This window comes from Lutra lutra, chromosome 16, assembly GCF_902655055.1.
Source record: "Lutra lutra chromosome 16, mLutLut1.2, whole genome shotgun sequence".
Lineage (NCBI taxonomy): Eukaryota > Metazoa > Chordata > Mammalia > Carnivora > Mustelidae > Lutra > Lutra lutra.
In genome coordinates this window covers 14,986,212-15,011,753 of record NC_062293.1, presented here as the reverse complement: position 1 = coordinate 15,011,753, position 25,542 = coordinate 14,986,212, and the positions used below count along the sequence as shown (strand labels likewise).

The window sequence follows — 25,542 nt, the reverse complement described above, 5'->3', positions numbered from 1 at the left end:
AATTTTGTTCCTGATGTCCTTCATTGGAGAGAGATCTTTAATCGTGATATAATCAAATCTGTCAATTTGTTTGTTTTATGTTTTGTACTTCTAAAATATCTAGACAGTCTTCGATGCCTCAGGTCACAAAAGCATTTCCTTCTATCTAAGTCTGTAGTTTCACATCAGACACTGAGTCCATCTGAACTGCTCCTTTGTATGTGGAGTTAGATAGGGGTCCAGTTTCATTATCTTCCCTACTGTGAGCTGCTTGTCCTGATACCATCTACTAAGCAACCTGCCTTCCCCCGGGCCTCTCGGCATAGGGCTGACTTTGGGGCACATACACCAGTTTGGGTGCTCCAAGGGGTGGGGGTGCAGAGGTCCGTGACAGATGTTCTTCTCAGGACCAAGCCACTCAGTAAAGAGAAAGTTAGAACTGACAGACCAAATGCTCTGTCTACCAAGTCAGAGGCGAGGACAGGATGCTGAGCCTTGGTTTAAACTCTGACGTCACTAACTTCAACCTCCCACTGTTTCCTCGAGGGCTCATGCGCTCTCGGAAGGGGTGGTTGTGCCCGTGACTGCACCTGTGTACGTATCCCATGTGGTGGATGTAGTCCAAGGCCTTGAGCACCCCCTGCAGGATGTAAGCAATCGCCAGTTCATTCATGCCGTCCATGAAGTGTGTGCAGATGAGATCCTTGGCAGAACCTGAAGAAAACAGTCGTGGGGGCCAGGGGAAGGGTAACAGAGAAGGGAAACTGCACATGAGCCAGCTGACAACAGAGCTCCCAGAACACCTCTCTGCCAGGACCCATGTCCCACTCACCATACGCCATGAATGATGTGACAACCCACAGCTCATTGTCTGCAATAAAGGTGGCTCGATATGGCAGGATGTTGGGATGGCTGAAGAGTTTAGAGACATGAAGCTCCCCCTGAAAGCAATGGTAAGGGGAAGTCAGAATCAAGCGCGCTAGACGCCATGAATAACATGGCGACCTAGTACTTCCGGAGCTCTTCTCAGAGTCCTGGGAGCAGCCTGCGCCAGAGGCCAGCCAGAGGAGACAGGCCAGGCTCTGCGGTCTCCACACGGAGCCCAGCACTGCTCTGCCAGCTTCTGCCTGAGTCTGGCTCCGGCAGCCGATCTTAAAAGCCTCAAGAAAAATTCCCCGCCTGCAGGGAAACTGCCAACAGCACAATCAAGGGTCCCAGCTCGCCACCTCAGAATCGAGAACCAACTACTGACTGAAGACTTAGGAAGTCATGAGCTTAGAGCTTAGCTCGTCTTCAAGGGCCAAGGCACAGAACTCCTCTTTAAGGTAAGGAAACAAAGAATGTTTTCCCATTGTAAAGGAAAATGTTGTAATGGACAGAACAAGGAAACAAAGCACCAGAGAGCAAACGGTAACTACTAGATATCCGAAGGGGCTTCTCCAGCAACCCGGGAGGGAGAGCAGTTATGGAAAGTGTCAGACCTATGGGATTTTTTTTTTTAAAGATTTTATTTATTTATTTGACAGAGAGAGACACAGTGAGAGAGGGAACACAAGAGGGGGAGTGGGAGAGGGAGAAGCAGGCCTCCCGCTGAGCAGGGAGCCCCATGTGGGGCTCAATCCCAGGACTCTGGGATCATGACCTGAGCTGAAGGCAGATGCTTAATGACTGAGCCACCCAGGTGCCCCAGACCTATGGGATTTTAAAATAAATTTGGATGAAAGAATTACAGACACTCCAGGGTCCTGAGATGGGATATGAGCTAAGGTCAAAGAAGCTATACCTTCTACCTGTCCACTGCTCCAGAAAATTAAAAAAGAATCCTAAAGTCCAACATGCTCTAGAATAAACTCAAATATCTTTCTTCCCAAATAACTAAGCTGGGACTGACGTTCAGTTCCATCCTCAGACCCACAAAACTGCTCCCACCACACGAATGGGTGGGTATTAGAGCACCATCAGATGAGCATGAATTCAGAGACACGTTATGAATGAAGTAGGAGGACAGGTTGCACGTCCACCGCTGAAAATACACCGACCCAGGGCCTGGATCTCCGGGGTTCTCAGTGCAGGCCTGCGCCAGTGAAGGAGAGTCTAGCCCCCGGCCAGCTACCAGATCTGTGGTCTCTCTCTCCCTGTTTAACAAGAGGGCAGCTACTTGCTTCTCCAACAGAAAGGAACCTTGGGCCAACAGGATGATGAGAGCTGGAACACGGCTGTTGTGGCAGAGCAGGCTGCCCTGAATCTGGAACAAGACTGCCCGGGTTTGAATCCCGGCTCAACCACATACAAGTGTGTGTGACCACAGGCAAGTTACTTAGCCTCTCTGAATAGTGAACAAGTGAATAAATGAGCCACAAAGCAGTCTTTGGAGAAGAGGAGGGGACTATAAATTGGCCTGAGCAGATTTATAGAATCCTTAGTGCCAAAATCCCAGGATTCTTCATTAAGAGTTTCTGTAACGTCTCGGTTTAGTCCACCTTTGTTTTCTTCCAGCTACTTTCAGAAGACACATGTAAGAGATGTCCTGTGATTACTACTGGACCTAAGAGCCCACCCTTCCAGTGTTCCTTTCACATTTTATTACCTGCAAGAATGTCACCATCTCATTGGAACAGGCTTCCAGGTTAATCCTTCGCACCGTCACATACTCTCCTGTTGGTTTGTACCTTGCTAGGTTCACGGTCATCAGGTCCTCAAATCCTTTGCCTAAAAAAAAAGGGGAATGGCCATAAACAAGGACAACAGCAACAAAGGTTGCCTTAAAGAGACGTGATCTAGGGGCGCCTGGGTGGCTCAGTGGGTTAAGACGCTGCCTTCGGCTCTCGTCATGATCTCGGGAGTCCTGGGATCGAGCCCCGCGTCGGGCTCTCTGCTCAGCGGGGGGCCTGCTTCCTCCTCTCTCTGCCTGCCTCTCTGCCTGCCTCTCTGCCTGCTTGTGATCTCTCTGTCAAATAAATAAATAAAATCTTTAAAAAAAAATAAAAAATAAATTAAAAAAAAAAGAGAGACGTGATCTAAAAAGGAGATTCAAGTTAAAACTGTCACTACTGTTACCCTCATGACTGACATTTCTTGATTTGTCTCCTTTCAGTTCCTCCTCCACCAACCATTCGAACTGACTATGGTGCAGGACATCAGAAATGTATTGTCTGATGTATTGTCTAAGCCAAAAAGGAAAAACTGCAAAAGAGTTTCTCTCCTGGTAACAAGAGCTCTTTTCCCATACTTGGAAGACAAAAGCAAAGGAGACCCCCAAATTTGTCACCCTGAGTCCTACTAACTAGCTCACAGCTTCTGGCACACATTCATTTTGGGGAAGGGGGGGGCACAGAGGAGACCCTGGAGCCCGAGAGTGGCAGTCCCTGGACTTTACCTATGATGGTGAGTAGCTCGTAGCGCCCTCCCTCCGGCAGGAAGCTACTCATGATCTCCTGTTTAGAGAGGGATGCTATCGACTCTGAGCTCGCTTCATTGGTCTAAAGAAAAAGAAAAATAGGTTAATAAGAGAAAATTGGGTGTGGGATGGGAGTGGGAGGTGGCAATTCAGACCCACGAGGAGACTGGCATCTAACCACACAAATTCTGACTCTGGGGCAAAGAAATTGTTCCAGCACTATTCAATGAGAAATGTAAAACACCAGTGTTCAATGTAGTCACCAGCTCTAATATCAGAGCCAGTAAATGTGAGTACTATATAGGAATGGGGGTGGGGGACAGGCCCAGTTTCAGTCGACTATTGATTTGCTTGTCCATTCCAACAACTGGCTTATTTGCTAAAAACTGTGAAATTCTTATCTGGGGGCAGGATGTCTGGAGAAAACCATGTTTATAAAAGAGATGCAGGATGGAGAGGTGGGGGAGGGGTTCCTATTTTATGGTCCTGACCGCAAGATTCCAAAGGTCACGTGCTGAATCTTGGTATAGGGAAAATGTGGCCATAAGAAATCTACTCTTTAGCAAACCAAGAGCCCAGACCAATTATTCCCTGACATTTCCAAGGAAAGCAAAAAAAAAAAAAAAAAAAAAAATCAGTCAGCACACATGACTGCAGGCAAGGGACAGAACTGTCAGGTCTCAGCCATCATCCCAGGTGGCAGAAGTGACCCGCGTCCTTGTTCCTGCTACACATGAAGCGGGACTTCTGCCAGTTAGGATGTGGGGCATCACACCTCTGGCCTTCGAGGTCCAGAAGAAGGGAGCCCATCAAAATCGATGGCGGACCAACAACTCTTCTTCCAGCTCAAAAGGCTGTTTCCTTCTTCCAGACCTAAATTTATTTACATGATTTCGGGACCATGTTTTTCTTTCTTTTTGGATCATCTTTCTTCAGACGTGTGTCCTACGGAAATGGAGAACCTTAGGCCAGCTCAAATTCCATATGCTGTGGTTCCTAAACCTGAGCGCTAGTTAGGAAAAGGTCTTTGTGAACACACGAAAGGCCCCAGACTTGGCCCTAGCCAGAAGAGAGTGAGTCGAGAATGTTTTGGCTTGGTGGTACCACCTGGCAGGGGGTCCCTGATGTTTCAGGCACATCTGGTTTCAAGAGTTCATGCTGCCACTGGGGAAAGAAACCACGTGGGGTTCTTCCTCTTGCACCGCTTACTATGACAGTAAGAGGAATCTCGTCAAGGAAGAGAGCCTGGTCAGCAAATTTCTAATTCAGTTTTTCTGTATCTAAGATTCATCCATATTGTTGTGTTTAGCAACTCTACCTCAGACTCTACCTCAGTTTATCCATTCCAGTGTCAATGGGCTTTTTGGGTTGTTTTCGGTTCTGCTGTTATGAACTGTGCTATCGGAAACCCACCTGAATGTGTTTCCTGATGTGTGTATACAAGAGCTATGCTAAAGCTTAAGCCCAGAAATGGAATTGGTATGTTACAGAGCAAATGAACAATCAATTTTACAAACTAATGCAAAATTGTTTTCCAAAAAGGTTATACCCATCTACACTCCCTCCAGCATTATATGCATGTTTTCCTTGGTCCATTTTCCTCCATCACTTAATCAGACTTCATTGTTGCCAATGTCATTGTGGGTTTGATTTACATTTCCTTGATTACTAACGAGGTTGAACATCTTTTCATGTATTTGTTGGCTATGTGGGTTTCTCCCAGGTGAAACTGCCTCTTTGTTTCTTTTGTCCATTCTTCTACTGGGTTGTTTTAATGCAAGATTTTCCCCCAAGTAGGCCCCCTGAAACACTGATCTTGGCAGTTAACACACAGAAACAGTTTCCATGTTCAGTTAAATGAGAAAAGGCAGCATTTTCTTCCTCGTGAAGAATCATAAGGGATGCTCGTTTTGAGAAGTTTTATAGTAAGGAAACTTAACTTTGTTTGACCTAGCATTTCCCAAATCTACGTATCCAGAGAACTTTTTGTTAAATTTTGGAAAAGATAATTTGGGAAAGGCTATATTAAGCAAGATAAATGGTACAATACAAAGACTATAGGATCAGGAACCAGAGAGAGACAGAACTTGAACTCAGGTCTATCACTTGCTCTGTGACCCTGGGTAAGTCACTCTAAACTCTTAGGGTCTCTGTTATCTCATTAGTGGAATAAATTCCCAGTTCATAGGGCTGTTGTGACAATGAAAGGAGATGAAATATGGAAAGAGCTTAGCGCTACCTGGTGTCTCATAGGTATTCAATTAATATGAATTTTGTTCTTCTCCTCCCTCTTTTACTGCCTACTTACTGTTTGGTCACTCGCCTGTTCGACAAATAAGATGGAACAGAGAAAACGAAGAAAACAGAGAAACCTAAGAAGAGCTTGATAAATGATTAAGGTTGGTTTGATTTTAGTTTTTATAGTTACCTGTATTTTCCAATGCTCTGAAAACAAACTCTAGGATCATTGATAGCCATTATAGCTTCTTGACACTGTCTGGTCTTCAGAATAATGCTAAGATACCTCCCAAGTGCCTCAGACAGGTGAGAGATACACAACCAAGGGACAAAATGTGACCAAAAAGCCCAAACCAGGGGCGCCTGGGTGGCTCAGTGTGTTATAAGCCTCTGCCTTCGGCTCAGGTCATGATCCCAGGGTCATGGGATCGAGCCCCGCATCGGGCTCTCTGCTCTGTGGGAGGCCTGCGTCCTCCTCCTCTCTCTCTCTCTCTGCCTGCCTCTCTGCCTACTTGTGATCTCTGTCTGTCAAATAAATAAAATCTTAAAAAAAAAAAAAAAAAAAAAAGCCCAAACCAGGAGCTCTGAAATGGTAGCTTACCATTTGTTTTGTTTGTTTTTAAGATTTTATTTATGGGGCACCTGGGTGGCTCAGTGGGTTAAAGCCTCTGCCTTCGGCTCAGGTCATGATCCCAGGGTCCTGGGATCGAGCCCCGCATCGGGCTCTCTGCTCAGCAGGGAGCCTGCTTCCCCCTCTCTCTCTGGTGGCCTGTCTTCCTACTTGTGATCTCTCTCTATCAAAATAAATAAATAAAATCTAAAAAAAAAAGATTTTATTTATTTATTCGACAGAGAGATCACAAGTAGGCAGAGAGGCAGGCAGAAAGAAGGGGGAAGCAGACTTCTTGCTGAGTAGAGAGCCCGATGTGGGGCTCGATCCCAAGACTCTGGGATCACGACCCGAGCCAAAGGCAGAGGCTTAACCCACTGAGCCACCCAGGCGCCCCTTACCATTTGTTTAGAACTGACAAGCTGCAAGCTAAATTAGTCTTGAGTCCCATCTTCTTAACTTCCTACCTCTCACTATCCGTACCTATTGTTCTTCTTTGGATCCTGTTTTCTGAAGTATTAATCTACTCCTCAATAACATCGGTGTTATCAGTAAACATAAAACTCAGGGGGTGGCTTGCAGACCCTAAGTCCCTGCTCTGATCTATGAGGATCCACGTGACTCGGCCCCTGCCTACTTCTAAAGACATCCCTTACCACGTCCCCAACTTGCTATACTTGACCCATGAAAACAGGTTTGCATGGGTCAAGTTTGAACTGGGAAGGTCTCCTGCCCATGACCTTGTCATTGCCATGAGCTGAAGAGGCTTGGGGACATGTACCAGCCAGTTCCACCAGAGACAGAGTTCAACATATTGACCCAGACTGAAAACACCTGCTGTCATGTGACACACTCAATAGATCCCTTGTTACTAGGGGCGCTTTATGGAACAGAATCTGTTCTGTAAGGAAGTACTGCATTTTTTAGCAAGTAGCAATATAGTCCCAATGAGAACAAATCTAAAACTACTATATATTTGAAGGTCCTCTCTCCTCTGATTTCTAGGAAAACTCCTTAATATTTCTGTAATTTGAAATAGAGACAAAGATGGACAGCTGGAGTTGTGAGACAAAAGTACTTATTTAATGCATTTTAAATAACTCCCTTGGGAAAAACTGGTAGATACTTTTTTATGACCTATGTCCATCTTCCTTGCTGCAAGTGCATAGAAGACGTACTGTCTAGTAGGCTACACACTAGGGACACGCCCGTTGAGTCTAGATAGGAAACGATGTAGTAAACTACTGGTATGATTAGGTAGTAACTTGGCAAGTATTTCTACTATCTTTGCTGACTACAGAAGATGACTCAAAAGTGTTCATTTTAGGAAATAAAATTCTTTAGGTAATTGGGAATGTGAATTCTTGGCAATCGGGAATTGCATGAGATAAACTAGTCTAGTGGCTGCTGCTCCCATCTCACTGGCAATGATCCTAAAATGGGCGAGTTCTAGTTTGTGGATGTTTTATAGGTCTGAACTCAGAGAGAAACCAACCTTTATTTAGGAAAACAAGAAAACAAAGACAGTATTTTAAAAGGAAGAGGTCGGGTCTGATATTGCCACAAGAAGGGGGGTTAGTCCAGTATACTGTTTCAGAGTTAGAAAAGGCCAAAATTCAGATGAAAAGGATGAAATTCTCTTTAAACACAGCATGGCATAGTTGTATTAGCATGAAGTATAATCTCAAATTGTCTAGAGAAACTAATTCTAGCAAAGCTTCTTAGTTCCACCTGCCATGAAAACCATTTTATTCATTTTGAAGCATTTGGACAATACATAAGCTACTGATAGCCAGAAATGACCATAAAATAACTTTGTTTAAAGAGTTTAAGATGAAGTACAATAGAGCACACAAAGACAATATTTGTGAAATGCTATATCCACCCCCACCACCACCAGGTTTCACACAGGATAACTCTCAGCATAATGCCAGCAGCTGTGAAAACATAAAAATTATATATAATGGGCATTCTGTTCTGGACAAATATCTAACTGATGGTACAGGGAATGTTTTTTGGTCTCCTGGCTAGAACACATTTCAATCTGCCAAAGCTTTGCTCAGAAATTCCTAGTCAACATCACCATCCTTCAACTGTGGGGCTGCCCGCAAAATGTGCAGAAGTCTGTCACCTGAAAAGACCAAGAAGTCTTTTGGGGAAGGGGGGGTACAGAGGAAAGAACCCCGGAGGTTCTTTTCCTCTCTCTTTATAAGACACTGATTTATGTTATCAAAATAGCTTGGTACACTGTGCACATCTGGTGTTACATTGGTGAAATGAACTACAAGAGTAGGAAGCAGGACAAGAGTCTTTCAACTTTTACCAATAAAAAAAAATGCACCTCTGTTTTGTACTTTTTAATGTGGGGTTTTGTTTTTAAGGTAGATTTGAGGTACGGCCTATAATCGAGGTAGAGCTCTGTATGATCTCTGTGGACTGAAATCAATTAGCAAATAGACCTAATTGGATGGAAAATGTAGCACCACCAGGCACTAAAAGATAACCACATCTTAGATTGTTGAAACTTTCTTTGCTTTGGAGGGGTGGTGGGGGACTGGTAGGATCGGGAAGGGGAGGAGACCTTAATCCCCAAGACAGAGACAAAAAGTGCTTGAGACTTTTTCAGCTTCCAAAATACACACTGAAATCTTTCCAGGGTGAAACCTGAATTTCCACACTACAAATACAACTCATTGAGATAAGCGGAAACACAAAATGATAAGCCAACCAAAACCACAAATTTCCACAAGAAGTCATCCCCATGCAACAGCCATCATGCTAGAACCTAGAAAGTCACTTACTTTTCTCCGAGTGTCACCCGGAGGCTGTTCTGGAGTAGAGAAATTGGTTGTTGGCATTTTGTTTTTTAGCAGAAGACACATCCACATTCACAATAGCAATGATTACACTTAGGACAACATTTATTTATGGAACCACTTAAGAGTCATTATGGTAAAAAGTGCCCACAGGGTTAGGTGTAAACACATACACATGCACACAAACACTAGCTAACACACAGAGAGACCCACAATCAAAACATTACACAAAGATGACGTTTTAAACATGAATCTCTGGGTCTTCAAAAGATGGCAAGGCTATTATTCTCTGGGTATTCTTTGGCAAGTATAACTCAGCTGCTGTAATTCTAGTCTTACATGTACTGTCCATCAGCACACAATGTTACTTTCAATAGGCTGGTTTCAGGGTCTTATATTGTGAACAAAACATTCAATATAAAGTTGCAGAGATATGTGGCTATTTCCCAGAAAGTGCAGGGACCAGAAAACAGGCTTTCAAAAAAGAAGGCAAAAATGTTTTAATATGGCAACATGGATACATGGGACTGTTACCCACTTAGATTCTTCAGTCACATGCATTCTATTCTGAATACAGATAAAGCAAGGGCTTTTTGGCCCTCTGCTACTCTAGGTGAAATAAAGCAGAGGACAACTCAAATAACATCCTCCCCTTAAATCAGACAAATTCTGTATCTGTACTTTTTATTTTTATCATTCTATGAAAGTGAGAAAAATCATCAAAGTTGATTTTTAACTGGAAAGTACTGGAATGATCACATATTTCCAAGTAGCTTAAGTTAGAAATCAAAGCGTCCAACTGTATCGTTAGAAGAGACTGGCCACAGATAAATTAGCCTCAATTCGTCAAAATAAGTTTGTTTTTTTTTTTTTTTTTGCTTTGGACATCAGTTTTCTGGTATACAAGTGGCAGGTACATTTGCTTAAGACAGTCTGTTAAAGCCAAGTGAATAGATTAAAGGAAATCAAGTCCAATCTTACAGAGTAGAAGGCAAATTCCAAGTTGTATAAAACCTCATAATACATACTTCATCAAGCTGTATAGACCAATCCCTTCACTCTCCTCAGATCAGAGACAAGGGAATTGTCAAAAGTCTGCCAGAGATCCTACACTCAAGATGCTGAAACCAAAATCCTTAATTCAGTTCACATATACTGGAATATTTTTAACTAATTAATTGTAAACTGGACTTCCAACTCCATTTTCATCAGTGCCAAAGTCTACTTTTAAACCATGGTATTTCCATTTATGATTAGAAGAAAATGACAACAGGACCAGAATATAGTATTTTTCTTTCCATTTAGCTTTTCCTTTACTGTGCAGCTCATTTTTAATCTTCAGAACTAAAACAAAAATAACTCATCATTTTTCTAAACTCTCATTTGTCTAAAACAGAATACTTTGACAGAGTTCACAAATAATACTCCTCGGGAAGGTCTTTGAGTGACATGAGGGAAAATAAATGAACAAGTATCACCTAGTAACTAACAAGTTTCAGTTCTCAGTGATTGAAGTCTATCTGAGGGTATTTTTTTGGGATCAGTCAACCGATGCTCTCAATCTAATAACTTGCTTCTTTAGCTGAAGAGTGTCTTGGTGTCCAGACACAAAGAATGGGGCTCTACTACTATTACTTGTGTAGAAAAGAATTTTCTTTGCCTAAAATTAAGATCACGGTTCTCGAAAAGGCTCAATTCGAAAAGAATCAAAGGCAAATTCCTGGCCCTATTAAACCTCAAAATTGCAAGGTTACAACTTCCGAAATCAGCATGTGGATTTTACAACAGGAAGTCAGTTAATATTTTTGTCCTGACAGATTTTTTTTCCTTAGTTCTCTTAAGTCTCATAATTTCTACCATGAAAAGATGAGTCAACTAGATTGATAAGTAAACCAAAACTTTTATATCATTGCTACCTTCGTTCTAATAATTTTATTTTTAAAATCTTCAAGGTTAGAAGCTTTTAAACACTTAGTTTTTTTCCTTTAAGAATATGTCTTTCAACTGGATGAATACTTAGAAGAAATAAGTATGACTTTAAGTAAATACTGACTTTCTAACAATCAAGACAGGCCAAGGTCCACTGCCAGATGAGTCCTCAAATCTTTGGGAAACCATGGTTTCAAAATGGAGCCAAATGAATAGAAGAGCTGTCGTCTACACTTGCCCTTACAACTGACTTAGTCAACAAATCACAACAAAGTGACATTACCCTGAAGTGATGGCAAAATGCCATACTGTACTTACCTCCAAATAGCTCCAAATCTCTTAAGCCCTCAACAATGAACTTTTCCGAGACCCACCGCTAAAGAGGAAAACCCCAAAGAGAATTAGTATTTCTTCCAAGCCACAAAAAATTAGCTATCAGCCATTAGACAAACATAAACTACAAAAACAGAATCATGCCATACAGTTAAGATGCATTTCTCTGGAAAAATTTTAAAAAGAATCCTGGACTTAAGTCAACAGAAAACAATAGGTTAACTCCTTTCTCTATTCTTCTTTGCCCTAATTTGATAAATAATCTTCAAATCTGACAGATAGTTGTGAAACATGTAGTATTGGCCCTAACAACGAAGAAGGTTTTTTTGTCCTTCCTATACATAAAACTACCTTCTGATTCCATCTGACACTCTCAATGGCTGTCTATTACAGATGCGTTGGATCATGAATACCAATGTAAAAAATGCTACTGGAATTCATAATATGGAAAATAGACATCAAACAGTTTTTCACAACCTCTGTTAATTTGTAAAAGAAAACAGTAAGCTGAATACTCTTTCATCCACTAGGATTTCTAAAGACGTCACCACTTCTATTTTCTACCAGGTTTACAAGGACCACACTTACTTTACCAATCATGGTTCACTTTACTATCCTATTTCAAATGAGTGTTGGATTTCCTTAATACTCATCAGTGGTCTGGTTTCACATGAATCAGGCAAGGTTGACACAGAGAAAAAGCTTATATGTAAAAGTAATGGAAATCAAGGTTGAATTTCACTTAAGAAATAGTGTTAAAGGTTGGCTTGGGGGCATTCTTTCCACCAGACAGAGTTCAGGCTAAGGAGAGATTCTGTTTTTCTTCTTAACAGTGAAGTTTACTCTTTCCAGTATAAATTATTCTTATATACACAAACACAAGAAAAGAGAAGTTAAGTGACATTCAGAAATAAGCTATATAAGATGGATTTTGAATTGGAACTATAACACCATTCTCTGTCCTCCTCTGTATCAGTTTTTTTCTAAATTAAAAAAAAGAACACCCAAAATAATAAAAAAAAAAAACTTGGTATAAAAAATAATGTATACTGTATCACAAAATATAACATATACTTCAATATTTAAAGAAAGTGGAATGTTCATGTGTCATATAGCACTTCTTCCTTGTTACAGAATTTTAAAATAATTACTACTGCATTTAGAAATTAAATACTTGATAATAAATAAAATATAATGCTCTCTTAGGAAGTCAAGGAAGCTTACAAACAAGCTAAATCCAGTATTTGTTCTTGAGGTCATTTTAGCTGTTGAAGCTTTCAGTTGTAATAACATTTTTCACATTTAAAGAGTCTTCAGTTAAAACCCATGATTATACTTAGAAAAAGTGTTCCAATAATGACAATTTGAAACCGATTTTTAAAATACACAAACTTGCTGAAAATACATAGGAAATAGGCAGCTTATTAGCAATTACATCTCTATAGTGAAAAGGGACATTTATTCATTTAATTTTGTATGAGTGATATTCATAAAATAAGCCACCATTTCTTCTCTATCAGACGAACTGGTGGGTGTATTTGGTGTCTCTGGTCAGCCTCTACCTTCAAGCTCTTTTCTCAGGAATGGAGGCTGTAATATCTGCTTTACTTCCCACATTCCTCCCTTCCAGAGGATTCCGAGCATCACATAAAAATGACCTACAATATCTGCCAAAACACGTTGCTTTACAGATAATAAAAATAGTAAAGCCGGAAGAATAGAAACACTCACCCTAATTCGCTCTGGTTTACTTACAAGAAAAGACATGAGTTCCTAATGTGTAGACCTACTTCAATTTCAAAAATTTAAGCCTAAAAGGAAAATAGAAACAGGTTAGTCAAATCTCCTTTTATAGAAATGCCTTTTGATGAACAAAAACCTCCTATGAGTCTACCACTCAGAGCACTGTACCAGACCTATAAATTTCTAGATTCTGAAGACTGGTTTAGAGAAACTTTCAGAGACAATAAAACTGGATGTACTCTAGCCACTACATTTGGAAATACCGCAATCTCTATAAGAAAAGACAGGTTTGTTATTATGTGGTTTTCTTCTTTTTTAAATTTCTCTTGATCCAATTCCCCACTGATCCTTTCCCAGAAGTAATGAGCTTCACTTCTTTTGGCTGTTTATCCTGCTTTTTATTAGCATTCTTAAAAAATGTTTATATGGCCATTTTAGATATATATCTACTAAATTTCTACTGTGGTAGATGAAGACTAAACTCTCCCACATCACCTTCCTGCACCCTACTTTCTTGCTTTCATTCTTAACACAATTCTGGCATACTGATTAAATCAATAGTCGACATTTACATTGTTATGACTGTGGAAACATGGTTCAGAGCTGAGGCAAAGATGACCACATCTGTTTTCTTGTACACTATTTGTTTTCCTGGAGTTGATAATGGACTCATTTTTTTTTTTTTTACTTGTTTGGTTTTCTACATATTAACTGACTTTTTCAAAGTACATCTCTGCTATTTGTCTTATCAATATATTTACATTGATAATACATTCTAACTCATCCATTCCAATTTTCCCCTAAAGATTGCTTTTCTAAGGCTCTCCATCCCCATGCTACAATCTAGACTAGTTGGTTTCTAAGCTAGCTGCACTTAGCCTTTTTTTTTTTTTTTTTTTAAATAATCTCTACACCCAACGTGGAGCTCAAACTCACGACCCTAAGATCAAGAGTTGCATGCTCCACCAACTGAGCCAGCCAGACTCTCCTACTGTAGCCTTTTTAGTGTGGAAATTTTGATCTTCCAATGCTGGGAAATATTCTTGTATTCTTTCTTTTTTTTTTTTTTTTTAAGATTTTATTTATTTATTTGTCAGAGAGAGAGAGGAGCGAGAGTGAGCACAAGCAGAGTGATAGGCAGGGGCAGAGGGAGAAGCAGGCTCCCTGCGGAGCAAGGAGCCCGTTGTGGGACTCGATCCCAGGACGCTGGGATCATGACCTGAGCGGAAGGCAGCCTCTTAACCAACTGAGCCACCCAGGCGTCCCTCTTGTATTATTTCTTTGATAATTTTGTCTCCTCCACTTTCTCTGTTTTTATGTTACAGAATTCCTAATAAAAACATACTTCTAGAATTAACTTATACTTGTTTTGTTCCTATTTTAAACTCTACTTTCCAAGATATTTCTTCAATTTTATTTTCTAGCCCTTCTACTAATTTTTAAATTATGTTTATACATTTCCAAGAACTTTTGCCATTTCTCAGATGTTTCTTTTTTCATATCATCCTGATCTTGTTTTATGTTTGGTAAATTTATAGTTAAGAATTGTATCTGGAGGGGCTCCTGGGTGGTTCAGTTGGTTGGGTATCTGCGTTCAGCTCAGGTCATGATTTCAGGGTCCTGGGATCAAGCCCCACATCAGGCTTCCTGCTCAGCAGCAAGTCTGCTTCTCCCTCTCCCTCTTCCTCTGTGATCTCTCTCTCTCTCAAGTAAATAAATAAAAATCTTAAAAAATTATATCTAGAGTGACTAAAAGCATAATGCATCATGACCAAGTGGGGTTAATCTCAGGAACTGAAGACTGTTTTAATACTAAAAAATGAATCAATATATACCAAACTGTTTTTGTCCAAAGTTGTATGCAAATTAAAAACAATTTTAAGGAGTTAAAAGAAATGGTAGGGTGAGCAGGAAAAAAATGAACTTGGTAGAGCATGTGACTCTTGATCTCATGTTCATGAGTTCAAGCCTCAGAGTGGGCATTAGAGCTTACTTAAAAAAAAAAAAAAAAGAAAGAATCAATGTAATTTTACCAGAGTATCTGAGTAAACAAGAAAAAAAAAAAAAGCCATCTTGATAGGGAAAAATCATCTGAAAAAATTCAATACCAATTCTCGATTTAACAATTCAGTCAAATAGGAATAGCCAAATAGGAATAGAATAGAAATAGAATTTACCAAGTCAACTTGGTAAAAAATATATATGAAAGGGGAACCTGGGTGGCTCAGTCAGTTAGACATCAGACTCTTGATTCGGCTCAGGTCACAATCTCAGGGTTGAGAGCAAGCCCTGCCATCAGGCTCCACACTCAGTGTGGAGTCTGCTTCTCCCTCTCCCTCCTCTCCTGGAGGGAGCGCTCCAAGAGAGCATGCGTGCGAGCTCTCCCTCAAATAAATAAATAAAATATTTTAAAATGATAAAATATGTAGGAAAAATGTATAAGGTAACATCATACTTAGTAGTAAAAAGAATTAGTGACTTGACTCTAAGAACAGAAGCGAAACAAGAATGTCTGCTCCTATCACTTCTGTACATCACTGTACTAGTGGTCTTGGCCAAAGCAAAAAGGAAAAAAAAAAGAAACAAAAGGCAAACAGATTGGAAAAGAAGGTGTAAAACTCTTTATTCATAGACTACATGATTGTGTATATAGAAAATTCTAAGAATTGTACAAAAATTATTAGATCTAAAAAAATGAATTTAGAAAGAAGCTCAATTACAAAACCCAATTGTATTTCTATATACTAGCGAAGAACAATTAGAAAATGAAATTTTAAAGAATGAAACTATCTATAATACAAACAAAAACATAAAATAATTAGGAATAACTTTTTAAAATTATGAATAAGAACCTGTATGTTTAAAATTATAAAACATGGCTAAGAGGTATTAAAGATAAGCTAAATAAGAGATATGCTATGTTCATAGATTAGAAGACTCAGTATTGTGAGGATGTCAACTCCCTCCAAATTGATGTATGGATTCAGTACAATCCCAGTCAAAATCCCAGCAGACTTTTAAAAGAGAAATTGCTAAACTGATCTTCAAATTTATATGGAAATATAGGGGACCTAAAATAGCCACAATTATTTTGAAAAAGAACAAAATTAGAAGACTTATATTACCTGATTTCCAGACTTTATTTATTTATTTATTATTATTTATTTGACAGACAGAGATCACAAGTAGGCAGAGAGAGAAGAGGGGAAGCAGGCTCCCTGCTGAGCGGAAAGCCCCGATGCAGGGCTCGATCCCAGAACCCTGGGATCATGACCTGAGCCGAAGGCAGAGGCTTTAACCCACTGAGCCACCCAGGCGCCCCTCCAGACTTACTTTAATGCTACAGTAATCAAGACAGTGTACTTTGGTCTAGCATAGACAAATGGATCAATGAAACAAAATGGAGAATCCAGAAATAGATCCATGCATGTATGGGCAATTAATTTTCAAGAGAGGGGCCAGAGTAATTCCATGGGGGAAAATAACCTAGATACAACTTAACAGACATTTAGAAAAAATGAACTTTCACCCTTACCTTATATGATACACAAAAATTAACTTGAAATGGATCAAAGAAGTAAAGAAAAAGTTGAAACTACTAAGTAAAACAGGAGAAAATCTTCATGATGTTGGGATAAGAAAAAATAATTAAAAAAAGAATACCAAGAGCATGAAATAAAAAAGAAAAATATAAACTTTATGAAAATGAAAAAATGCTGCCTTTGAAAGACACCACTAAGAAAATAAACAAGTTGGGAGCGAAGTGTGTGTGTGTGTGTGTGTGTTTGTGTGTGTGTGTGTGTGTGTACAAAAAACATTTTATATACAGAATATTTAAAGAACTTGCACAACTCAATAAGACAACTCATTTTAAAAAATGGGCAAAAGATTTGAACAGAACAGGAATGGCCACTAAGCACAAGAAATGATGCTCAATATCACTTGTCATCAGGGAAATGTATATAAAGCCACAATAAGATACCCACTATACACCTACGGAAATGGCTAAAAATAAAAACTGACAGTACCAACCGTTGACAAGGATACTGACCAACAGAAACTCTCATTCACTGCTGATGGGGATGCAAACTACTGTAACAGCCACTTTGGAAAATAGTTTAGTAGCTTTCTGTGACCCACTAAGTCTGCTCTAGGTAGTCTACTCAAGAGAAATGGAAACATATGTTCACATAGACTTGTACATGAATGTTCATAACAGCGTTATTCACCATGGCCCCAAAACATGGCTAAGTGTCTATCAACTGGTAAGTGAAAAAACAAAACGTGGTACATTCACAAGTGGAATACTACTCAGGAATAAAAAGGAACAAAGTACAGATACATACAATATCATGTTAAGTGAAAGTCAGACGTAAATCTATGTATTCATATACATGAAATTCTAGAAAAAGTAAAAATACTATGACAGAAAGCAGGTCATTGGTTCCCTCGGACCAAATTCAAAGAGACACACAAGAACTTTTTGGGTGCTGAAAATGTTTTGTAGTTTGATTGCATTATAGTTACACAAGTGTATCTGTTGAAATTCAACAAACCATATACTTCATGTAGGCATATTTTATTATAGGTAAATTGTATCTCAACAAAAATGACTTTAAAAGTAAAATGACTAAATAATCAGAAACACTTTTGAAGAATCTAGAAAAAAATCCTTGCCATGTTTCCTTTTTTTTTTTTTGAGGTGGGTTGGGGTTTTGTGGGTATATGGTATAGCAACGGAGTGGGAACTTAATCAGATACACAGAGTTCTTGGAATCCTTGGAACTGCTTCAGAGAAATCAAAGCAATGGTTTTCAATCCAGGGGCAAGAGGAGACCTTTTAAAATCATCTATATATTTTTATCAAATTGCATTTATCCTCACCCCATCCTAATCTTCTTATAGAAGATCATCACCATGTTGAGAATCATTTATCCTGGCATGAAATAGTAAAAATATTGACTGACTTAAAAAAAAAAGATTATTAGAGAGCACATTATTTAATAACATTAAACACAAGCGTCGTGCAAAAGAAATTTAAGAGGAAGCAGGGTCCATATCCATATGTAGTCTACAACAGAAAGAAAATAGAATATTAATGTAGATAAAAAGATGATTTTTATCTGCAAAAGGAACCATTTATGCTCTGGGAAAATACTGGAAATAGAAAGTAAAGTCAGTCTCCAAACACTATGAATTAATAAAACCTAAGAACTGCTCCTAGACTACCACACCAACAGTTTCATTAATTTTCTGAACATGGGATCCCGACCAGGATGTGTTTCAAATTAACTCATGTAGTTATAAAAACCTATGGGTGCTCAAATTCCCACCTTCAAAAATTTTTAATTCAGCAGGTCTGGAGAAGGCATACGTAGAAATGGGCAAATCCTTGTGGTGTTCAGCAAAGGGAAAGACAGCTACTATAACCTAGGACAGACCTGGGTAGTCAGTGTCAAAGAGGACTTAAAGAAAATGGGAATTCCAAGCATGAAATAGTACTAGGTGCTCATTTTTAGTGCTTACTTTGTTTTGTCCACACGTGTATCTCCCAGTTTCTAGACTAGTGCGTATCACGTAGTAGGCACTCAGTAATGTTGACCGACTGATCAAATATACCGAGAAGTTATGTCAGCCCTTTGCATAACCAGTTATAGAAGCACAACTCCAGATATATGAGAACAATGAAGAGGCCTTATGTGCATGCTAGAGGATGCATTTTCTTCACCAGGCAACAGGGAGCCACTGTAGGTTTTAAACAGAAAAGTGACAAATGCAAAACAGTGGTCTAAGATAGTGTCTCTCAAACTTTATAGTGCATTCACAAAATTTGAGGATCTTGTTAAAAGCGCAGATGTTGATTTAGAAGGTCTGGAGTGGGCCTAATACTTCTAACAAACTCCCAGCTGATGGCAATGCTGCTGGTCTGTGGACCATTGTATTGACTAATGTTTGAGAAGCCTTGTTCTAAGAAACAGTCTAAGGAATATTAATCTGCAAACGGATGGAAGAATGGGAGGTGAAAAATCCCCAGAGGAAGGAATGCCAGTTAGAACACAATTACAGCGGACCATATTTGGGGTGATAAGAGCTTGTAGCAGAGGGAATGTTAAGAAATAGATGGGTAGGGGCGCCTGGGTGGCTCAGTGGGTTAAAGCCTCTGCTTTTGGCTCAGGTCATGGTCCCAGGGTCCTGGGATCGAGTCCTGCATCAGGCTCTCTGCTTGGCAGGGAGCCTGCTTCCCTTCCTCTCTCTGCCTGCCTCTGTGCCTGTTTGTGATCTCTGTCTGTCAAATAAATAAATAAAACCTTTAAAAATAAAATAAAATAACAACAACAAAAAAGAAATCGATGGGTAGGGGATGAAGGAAAAATGAAGAAATTATATTTAGTTAGTTAAGACACCATAAATCATCTAGCCCATCCTCCACCCTTTAGGGGAAGAGCTTTTACAAACCCTAGGATGTAAGGTTAATTTAGCCTCTGCTTGAAAACTTCCCCTGCCAGAGACTCACTGCCTTATCATGGAACCCATTCTACTTGTGGACAACTCTGATGACTCTGATTTTTTTTTGTGCCCAAGTAACTGGGAAAGAGTAGTGTGTCAGCAACAAAACAGGAAACTCAGAGGCGGAAGTGGTTCTGGTGGGAAGATGAGTTCGAGTTTTTAAATCATGTTGAAGTTGAGAAAATAGTTATATATCCAAGTGAGAAGATAAAGCAGTCAGAAAAGTAAGACTGATGCTTCAGAGAGATGTTAGAGATGGCTATGTGGACCTGGGAGTTAGCAGCCAAAGCTATACAGTGACAAATGCACTCAAGGAGAAAATGGGGAGAAAAAAGGAGAAGGCTGGGAAACAAGCCTTGGGATAAGTCCATATGTCGGACATCATGCTTGAAGGGAGGTAGGAGATGGAGTCCAAAGGAAGAACTTTAAAGATTCTGCTTCCCCTCTTGGACCACTTGCACTCCCCCAACCTGATTAACTTTGACCTGTCATTCCTTACTACTCATCTCATGTACCCTGTGCTACAGAAGTCCTCCCTGGCCACCATTCTCCTCCACCCCCTACCCTGCACCTCTGTTAGGTGTTCAGCCTCTGTATTCAACCCTTACACCTACCGCAATGTCAACTGCTAAGTGCATCTTATACACTATTGCATTCCCAGGGGCTGCGGTGCCCAACACATCAAATGGGCACTTCTTTATCTGTTATATTGTTAATAGCAAAAATAATAAAAGCAGCACACACTTATGGTGAACTTACTATATGGTAAATGCTTCACAGAGATCGGCTCACAGTAAGTAGTATCTTCCTCATTTTACAGATCAGCAGCTTAAAGCTTAGAGAGGTTAAAAGCCCAGAATGACACAGGTAACTGGTAGAGGACCAGGTAGATGTGTTCCAATGCTTGTGCTCTAGAAACCAGAGTGATTACGGAGAAGTCTAGGGAGAAGTGTCAAGACAGTGTCTGCAAAGATACAATGACAACTGACCAAGAAGACATGGCCCGATTTGACAGTGTGGCTGACCAGATGCCAAATAGAACAGAAAAGAACTCGTTTACCTTGCTCTATTTCTTTTTTTCCTTTTCCCCTGTTTCTGTCACTGTTTTCCTAAACTTCTTCTATGTCTGGGGTTACAACTACAAACACTGCATTTGAGTTACGATACTCTAAGAAACCTGGCTGAAGGGTGGGGGAACAGACTTTACAAGTTCAGCACTGTAACTAATAGCTGAGTAGGTTCCTGGCCTAAGGCAGGTAACCAGTAAGACTAGGTTTCTTCAATTCTCAAGAATAAGAAACAGTCTTGGGCGTCTTTAGACAGTATGAATCAGTCAATGGAGCACTGTCCTCAAGCCTCAAATACATACTGAATTACGGTTGTACTTCAACAGGTATAATACAGTAAGAAAAGGACCAGTTCGAACGGCTTTTCCTCTTCGGGGAAAGTCGAGTTAGAATATGCTAGGTTATCTTAACAGAAGGCTGGGCAGAAAAATTAGTCCCCCATTTCCTGGAAACTTGAACAATTTTATTTAACCACTCCCCTTCCCTCGCGCTCACTTCCCTACCCCCACCGCCATCGCCACCCCAAATCTACCGTGGGCACTGAAACATTCTTGGAAAACAACAGGACGATTAGAAGCTCTTTGTTTTTGCTGATTCAAAGAGTCACCTAAATCTCTCTTCTTAAGCTTGATTCACTGCCTGTCCAGACTGGGATGGATGGGAATTGGGGTTGTGGGATGGGAGTGGGGCGGGGGGGTCAGCACAGCATCGGCCACCTCATTGGGAAGGGCAGACTGACACCTGGGCCCCAGGTTCCCCACCTAGGAGTCAGGGGGAAAGATGGGTACGGAAAGCAGGCGCTCGCCTCTCTCGCCCGGCAACTCCGCTCCAGCGTCTCCCGGGCAGGCCCAAGCCTATCCTGCTCTCAGGCTGCAGCCCCTCTCATTGCGGGAATCGAGGAGGACAGGGTGAAAAGGGACCCGTGGAGGGCGAGGGGGGGGCGGGATGGCCGATCTGACGAAGGCCCGCCCCTGAGGAGATGGAATCGGCGTCAGGGCGGGAAGGGACTGGTCCCTGGAGCGCACCAGGCGGCCCCGCCAGCCCGGTACCTGGTCCTGGAGTTAGCAAGCAGTCCCGACCCCGTCTCAGCTCCGCCTCCTTAGTTTAGGGCCGCGCCGCCTGGCCGGTTGCTGGGGGTGAGGGGAGGTACGCAACGTGCCATGCGCAGTAGCGGGGCCGGGGTAGGGCTGGTGGAGGAGAGCCCCGCCCCACCCCGCCCCGCCCCGGCTCCTCCGCGAAGCGGGTGAGGAAGCGCGGTCCTCGGTTCCCGGCCCGGCTCCCTCAGCCCCGGGGGTGGGGCTGCTCCCCGGTGCGTCCCGCGTCGCGTCGGAGGCTCTGGCACCCCCTCCTGCCCCCGCAGGCTCCTGGCACCGGCCGCTCCCCGCACCGGCCGCGCGGGGAGCGCTTCTTCGGTTCTAAGTTAGCTGGGTCCGCGCGGCGCGTTCCTGAGGGAGGGCGCGCGGTCTCTAACCGAAGGGGTCCTTTCCCCCAAGTGTGCGGAAGCCGAAGGCGTAGCTTGGCTAGCGGGGCCTGCGGGGTCCAACAAGGGCTCCTAGGAGCCTCCCCGCCCCCGCAGCAGGAAGGAAGTAGGAGGATTTCAATAGTGAAGAGTCAGGGGGGACTAGAGGAAGGCAACCACACACTGGCCGATGATGACTTGGCTACTTCAAGAAAATATATATATTTTTCTTATTTTGTGTGGTAGGCCTTTAGTGAAAAAAGCTGTCTCGCACTGCTCTTTGAAGGCCTCCCAAACGCCCCTCGGGCACCAGACCGACAAGCTGCGAAGGGGAAAACCCACTCTCTGGGCTTCAGTTTCCTTAGCTGTAAAAGGAGTAAAACAGCCAACAGGAACTTTTCCCCACACTTCTGGATCTTTCTGTCCCTGGATCCTTCCTCGTGCACAAGTCTGAGAGGCCTGTGCTGCAAGCCTGAGCCGAGTTCGCGCTGGGCTCGAGAGAAGATGGCAATTGAGAGAGGCTCCCTGTGTGGGCCTGCGTCTTTCCCTGCGTGTCGGGCTGGGGCGTGTGTCCAAAGTTGGAGAGATCTGGTGACACAGATTTATAGTGTCCCAACTTCCAAGATGGGAGAGAAGTTCAGCTGCGTGCAAACGGGCCGAAATATGTGAATGTGAACGTAAACTTTGCCAGTGACTCAGGACCTCATTCAGTTTCACGTCCATCACTTTGATCTTATCTAGTGCTTTAAGTTTCCAAAGCAGGACCCACACTTTTCTCTCGTTTTCAAAATAAGTGGCCCCTCTGCGCAGCAAACGGTAAACTGACAACAGCAAGATGGTAAAAATGGAAGTAAAATTCTTGGCGATGTTCTTTAGAAAAAAAGACCTTCTTCACACGTGGTCTTTGGAATTGAGGGTGCCAGAAAGGTCAGTGCTAGAAAAGATGCCAAATGATGCAGCCACTGCTATGGGGAATTTAAACATGGAGGTTCTTCCCAGCCCACTGGCCCAGCTGCCATGTCATTCTCTAACTGGATGTTAATCCGTCAAGGTGGCTGAAAGGTCTCGCCATCTTCATGACTGCTCACAAATGCTGGTTAGAGAAACCTTTGGCCCAGCTTCTGTTGTGACTGTTTCTAGAAGCAAATTTCCATTCACTTTAGTTTTCCTTGCAAATGGACCTCCTAAGTCCAGATAACTTAGAAAACCAGTGTAATGAAAGGTCAACTTTCAGAGTTTACAAAGACTCGCTGCTTTGCTTTTGACTTGTGATGAGCAAGTTTTGCTTTCAACTCAAAGCATCCAGTTTAAACTAAATTCACTGGCCTCCTCAAGATACCATATAAATTGTCAGAAAGGTAAGGTAAAACTAATTGCCTAGAATACTCAAGTGAGGGAAATGCTTATGATGTTTGGTTTAGTAAAATGGGCAGGATTATTTAATTTGTAGAACGTTTTGTATGTCAAAGTGCATTATACAGGTTGTCTGTTATATCACAAGAAGGAAGAGTGGAGAATGCTCCCTCACAGAGGAGGGAACAGACTTGTTCCAGCACTAGGACAGCACCAGGGTCTCTGCTACAAACCCAGGGCTCTTTCCTAAAGCAGAAAACTGGCATTTAGCTTCTAGCTTTGCTACAAACTTTCTAAGTGATAGTTACATTTAAAAAAAGGGGGGGGGGGCACCTGGGTGGCTCAGTGGGTTAAAGCCTCTGCCTTCGGCTCAGGTCGTGATCTCAGGGTCCTGGGATCGAGCCCCGCATCGGGCTCTCTGCTGAGCGGGGAGCCTGTTTCCTCCTCTCTCTCTCTGCCTGCTTGTGATTTCTCTCTCTGTGTGTCAGAAAAATAAAATCTTTAAAAAAAAAAAAAAGATTCAGAAGAAAGTGATATAAGCATTTATGTTCAAAATGTGATAGGAACTAATTACTTAAAAAGGCCTGGGTGTCTTAAATAAAAGTCACCCTATTTGGATAAAACCAAAGAGGTGAAATTTTAAAAGGCAGTTAATTTTATTTGGTAGTTAATTTTAAAAGATGAAGGAAAGAACAAAATATCCATTAAAAGTGGTATAGTAGGGGCACCTGGGCGGCTCAGTGTTTGGTTAAAGCCTCTGCCTTCGGCTCAGGTCATGATCTCACGTCCTGGGATCAAGCCCTGCATAAGGCTCTCTGCTCAGCAGGAAGCCTGCTTCTCCCTCTCTCTGCCTGCCTGTCTGCCTACTTGTGATCCCTGTCTGTCAAATAAATAAATAAATAGATAAGATCTTAAAAAAAAAAAAGTGGTATAGTAGATGTACGTTTCTGCTTTTCAGAAGAAAAAAGTCTGTTTTATTCTGAAGTTGGTATACTCAGTTAATGGCGTTGAGAAGATAGCATTCAACTTGTCCAAGGAACATTACACTTTCTTTCAAATACAAATAAATCTTTTGCTGATCACCAAACTCTAGAAAATAAGGAACATCATACTATATTCTTTTAGCAGCGTGTCATAAAAACCACTCCTGTTGGGTGTAACTGCCTCTTCCCTTTTATATCCTTTCAAATCATTCAAAATAAGTAGAAACACAAACAATAAGGATAAGGAATCTGGATGATAAAGTTCAGTATTTCACCCATCCCACCAAAACCAACAGATCCTTTGTATAACACTGCTCTAAATAATTTTCATGTGCCTATTCCTATTGTACGGGGGAGTGAGAATACCAATCAGTGTTTTTCTTTGGTCTAAGTCTCATCTAAAGAAGTTTCAACTTCTAGTGCATGACAGGAAAAGGTTCTATTACTAAGGAAACAGAAAGGTATCACTGTTCCCCCAACCCACATTCCAAAGTACCCTGTCACATTTTGCAGATAAAGTTAAGAGAACCCTGAAAGGATCTACTTGGTTTCCACTGGGAGAAAGGAAAGCAAAAGAGAATAAAGCAAAAATGCACCACTTGGAGAAGAGTTCTAGATGATACCTCACATGTTTAAGGTACTGTAGTTTATGAAAGAATTTCACACATATTATATATCTCTTCGTGCTAACCTACCTGTGAGGTAGGAAGAAAACAGTTACTATCCTTACTTTGTAGGAAGAACAGAACAGAGAGTCAAAGAGTTTAGTGACTTGCCCAAAGTCAAGGGCTTAGTATTGACTTTGCTGGCAGTACAGCCAGGTCTTTATCTTCCAGTCCAGTGCCTGTTTTGTCCTTACTAAGGGCCCATGCAATGCAGAAAAGGAGGGCTTGGTGTGGTTTTCCAATGTGTGACAGTCAACAATATTCTCCTCTCATTCACGGGAGAGATAATGGTGTCTTAACTAAGGAGGCAGACTTTGGGGAGGAGCCCATTAATAATATATAAACCTCTAAAAATACAAAACATTCTAAAAATAACTGGTAGCAAATTAAAGGATTACTATCAAGGTCAACTCCTTTGAAGGAAAAGCATTTCAGCGCTGACTTCTTTTGAACAGAAAGAATG

The 25,542-nt window shown here is 41.4% G+C and overlaps 1 protein-coding gene across 6 annotated transcripts in view; it reads right to left on the bottom strand.

Moving 5' to 3' along the window:
- The window catches only part of STRADA (STE20 related adaptor alpha), a 28,356-nt gene extending 6,295 nt beyond the window's left edge, over positions 1-22,061 (bottom strand). Inside the window, exons 1-8 of one of the 6 annotated variants that reach the window (XM_047708538.1) lie at positions 21,669-22,061; positions 13,034-13,113; positions 11,288-11,345; positions 9,026-9,054; positions 3,356-3,458; positions 2,567-2,688; positions 812-920; positions 570-693 (exon numbers count right to left, since the gene is read on the bottom strand). In XM_047708538.1, coding sequence (XP_047564494.1) covers positions 570-693; positions 812-920; positions 2,567-2,688; positions 3,356-3,458; positions 9,026-9,054; positions 11,288-11,345; positions 13,034-13,069 — 581 coding nt within the window. In that variant the 5' untranslated portion in view covers positions 13,070-13,113; positions 21,669-22,061. Of the gene's footprint in view, positions 1-569; positions 694-811; positions 921-2,566; positions 2,689-3,355; positions 3,459-9,025; positions 9,055-11,287; positions 11,346-13,033; positions 13,114-21,668 lie in introns of those variants that run through there. The other 5 variants (XM_047708539.1, XM_047708543.1, XM_047708540.1 and 2 more) reach the window with 5 other exon arrangements.
- Between the last annotated feature and the right edge of the window lie 3,481 nt (positions 22,062-25,542).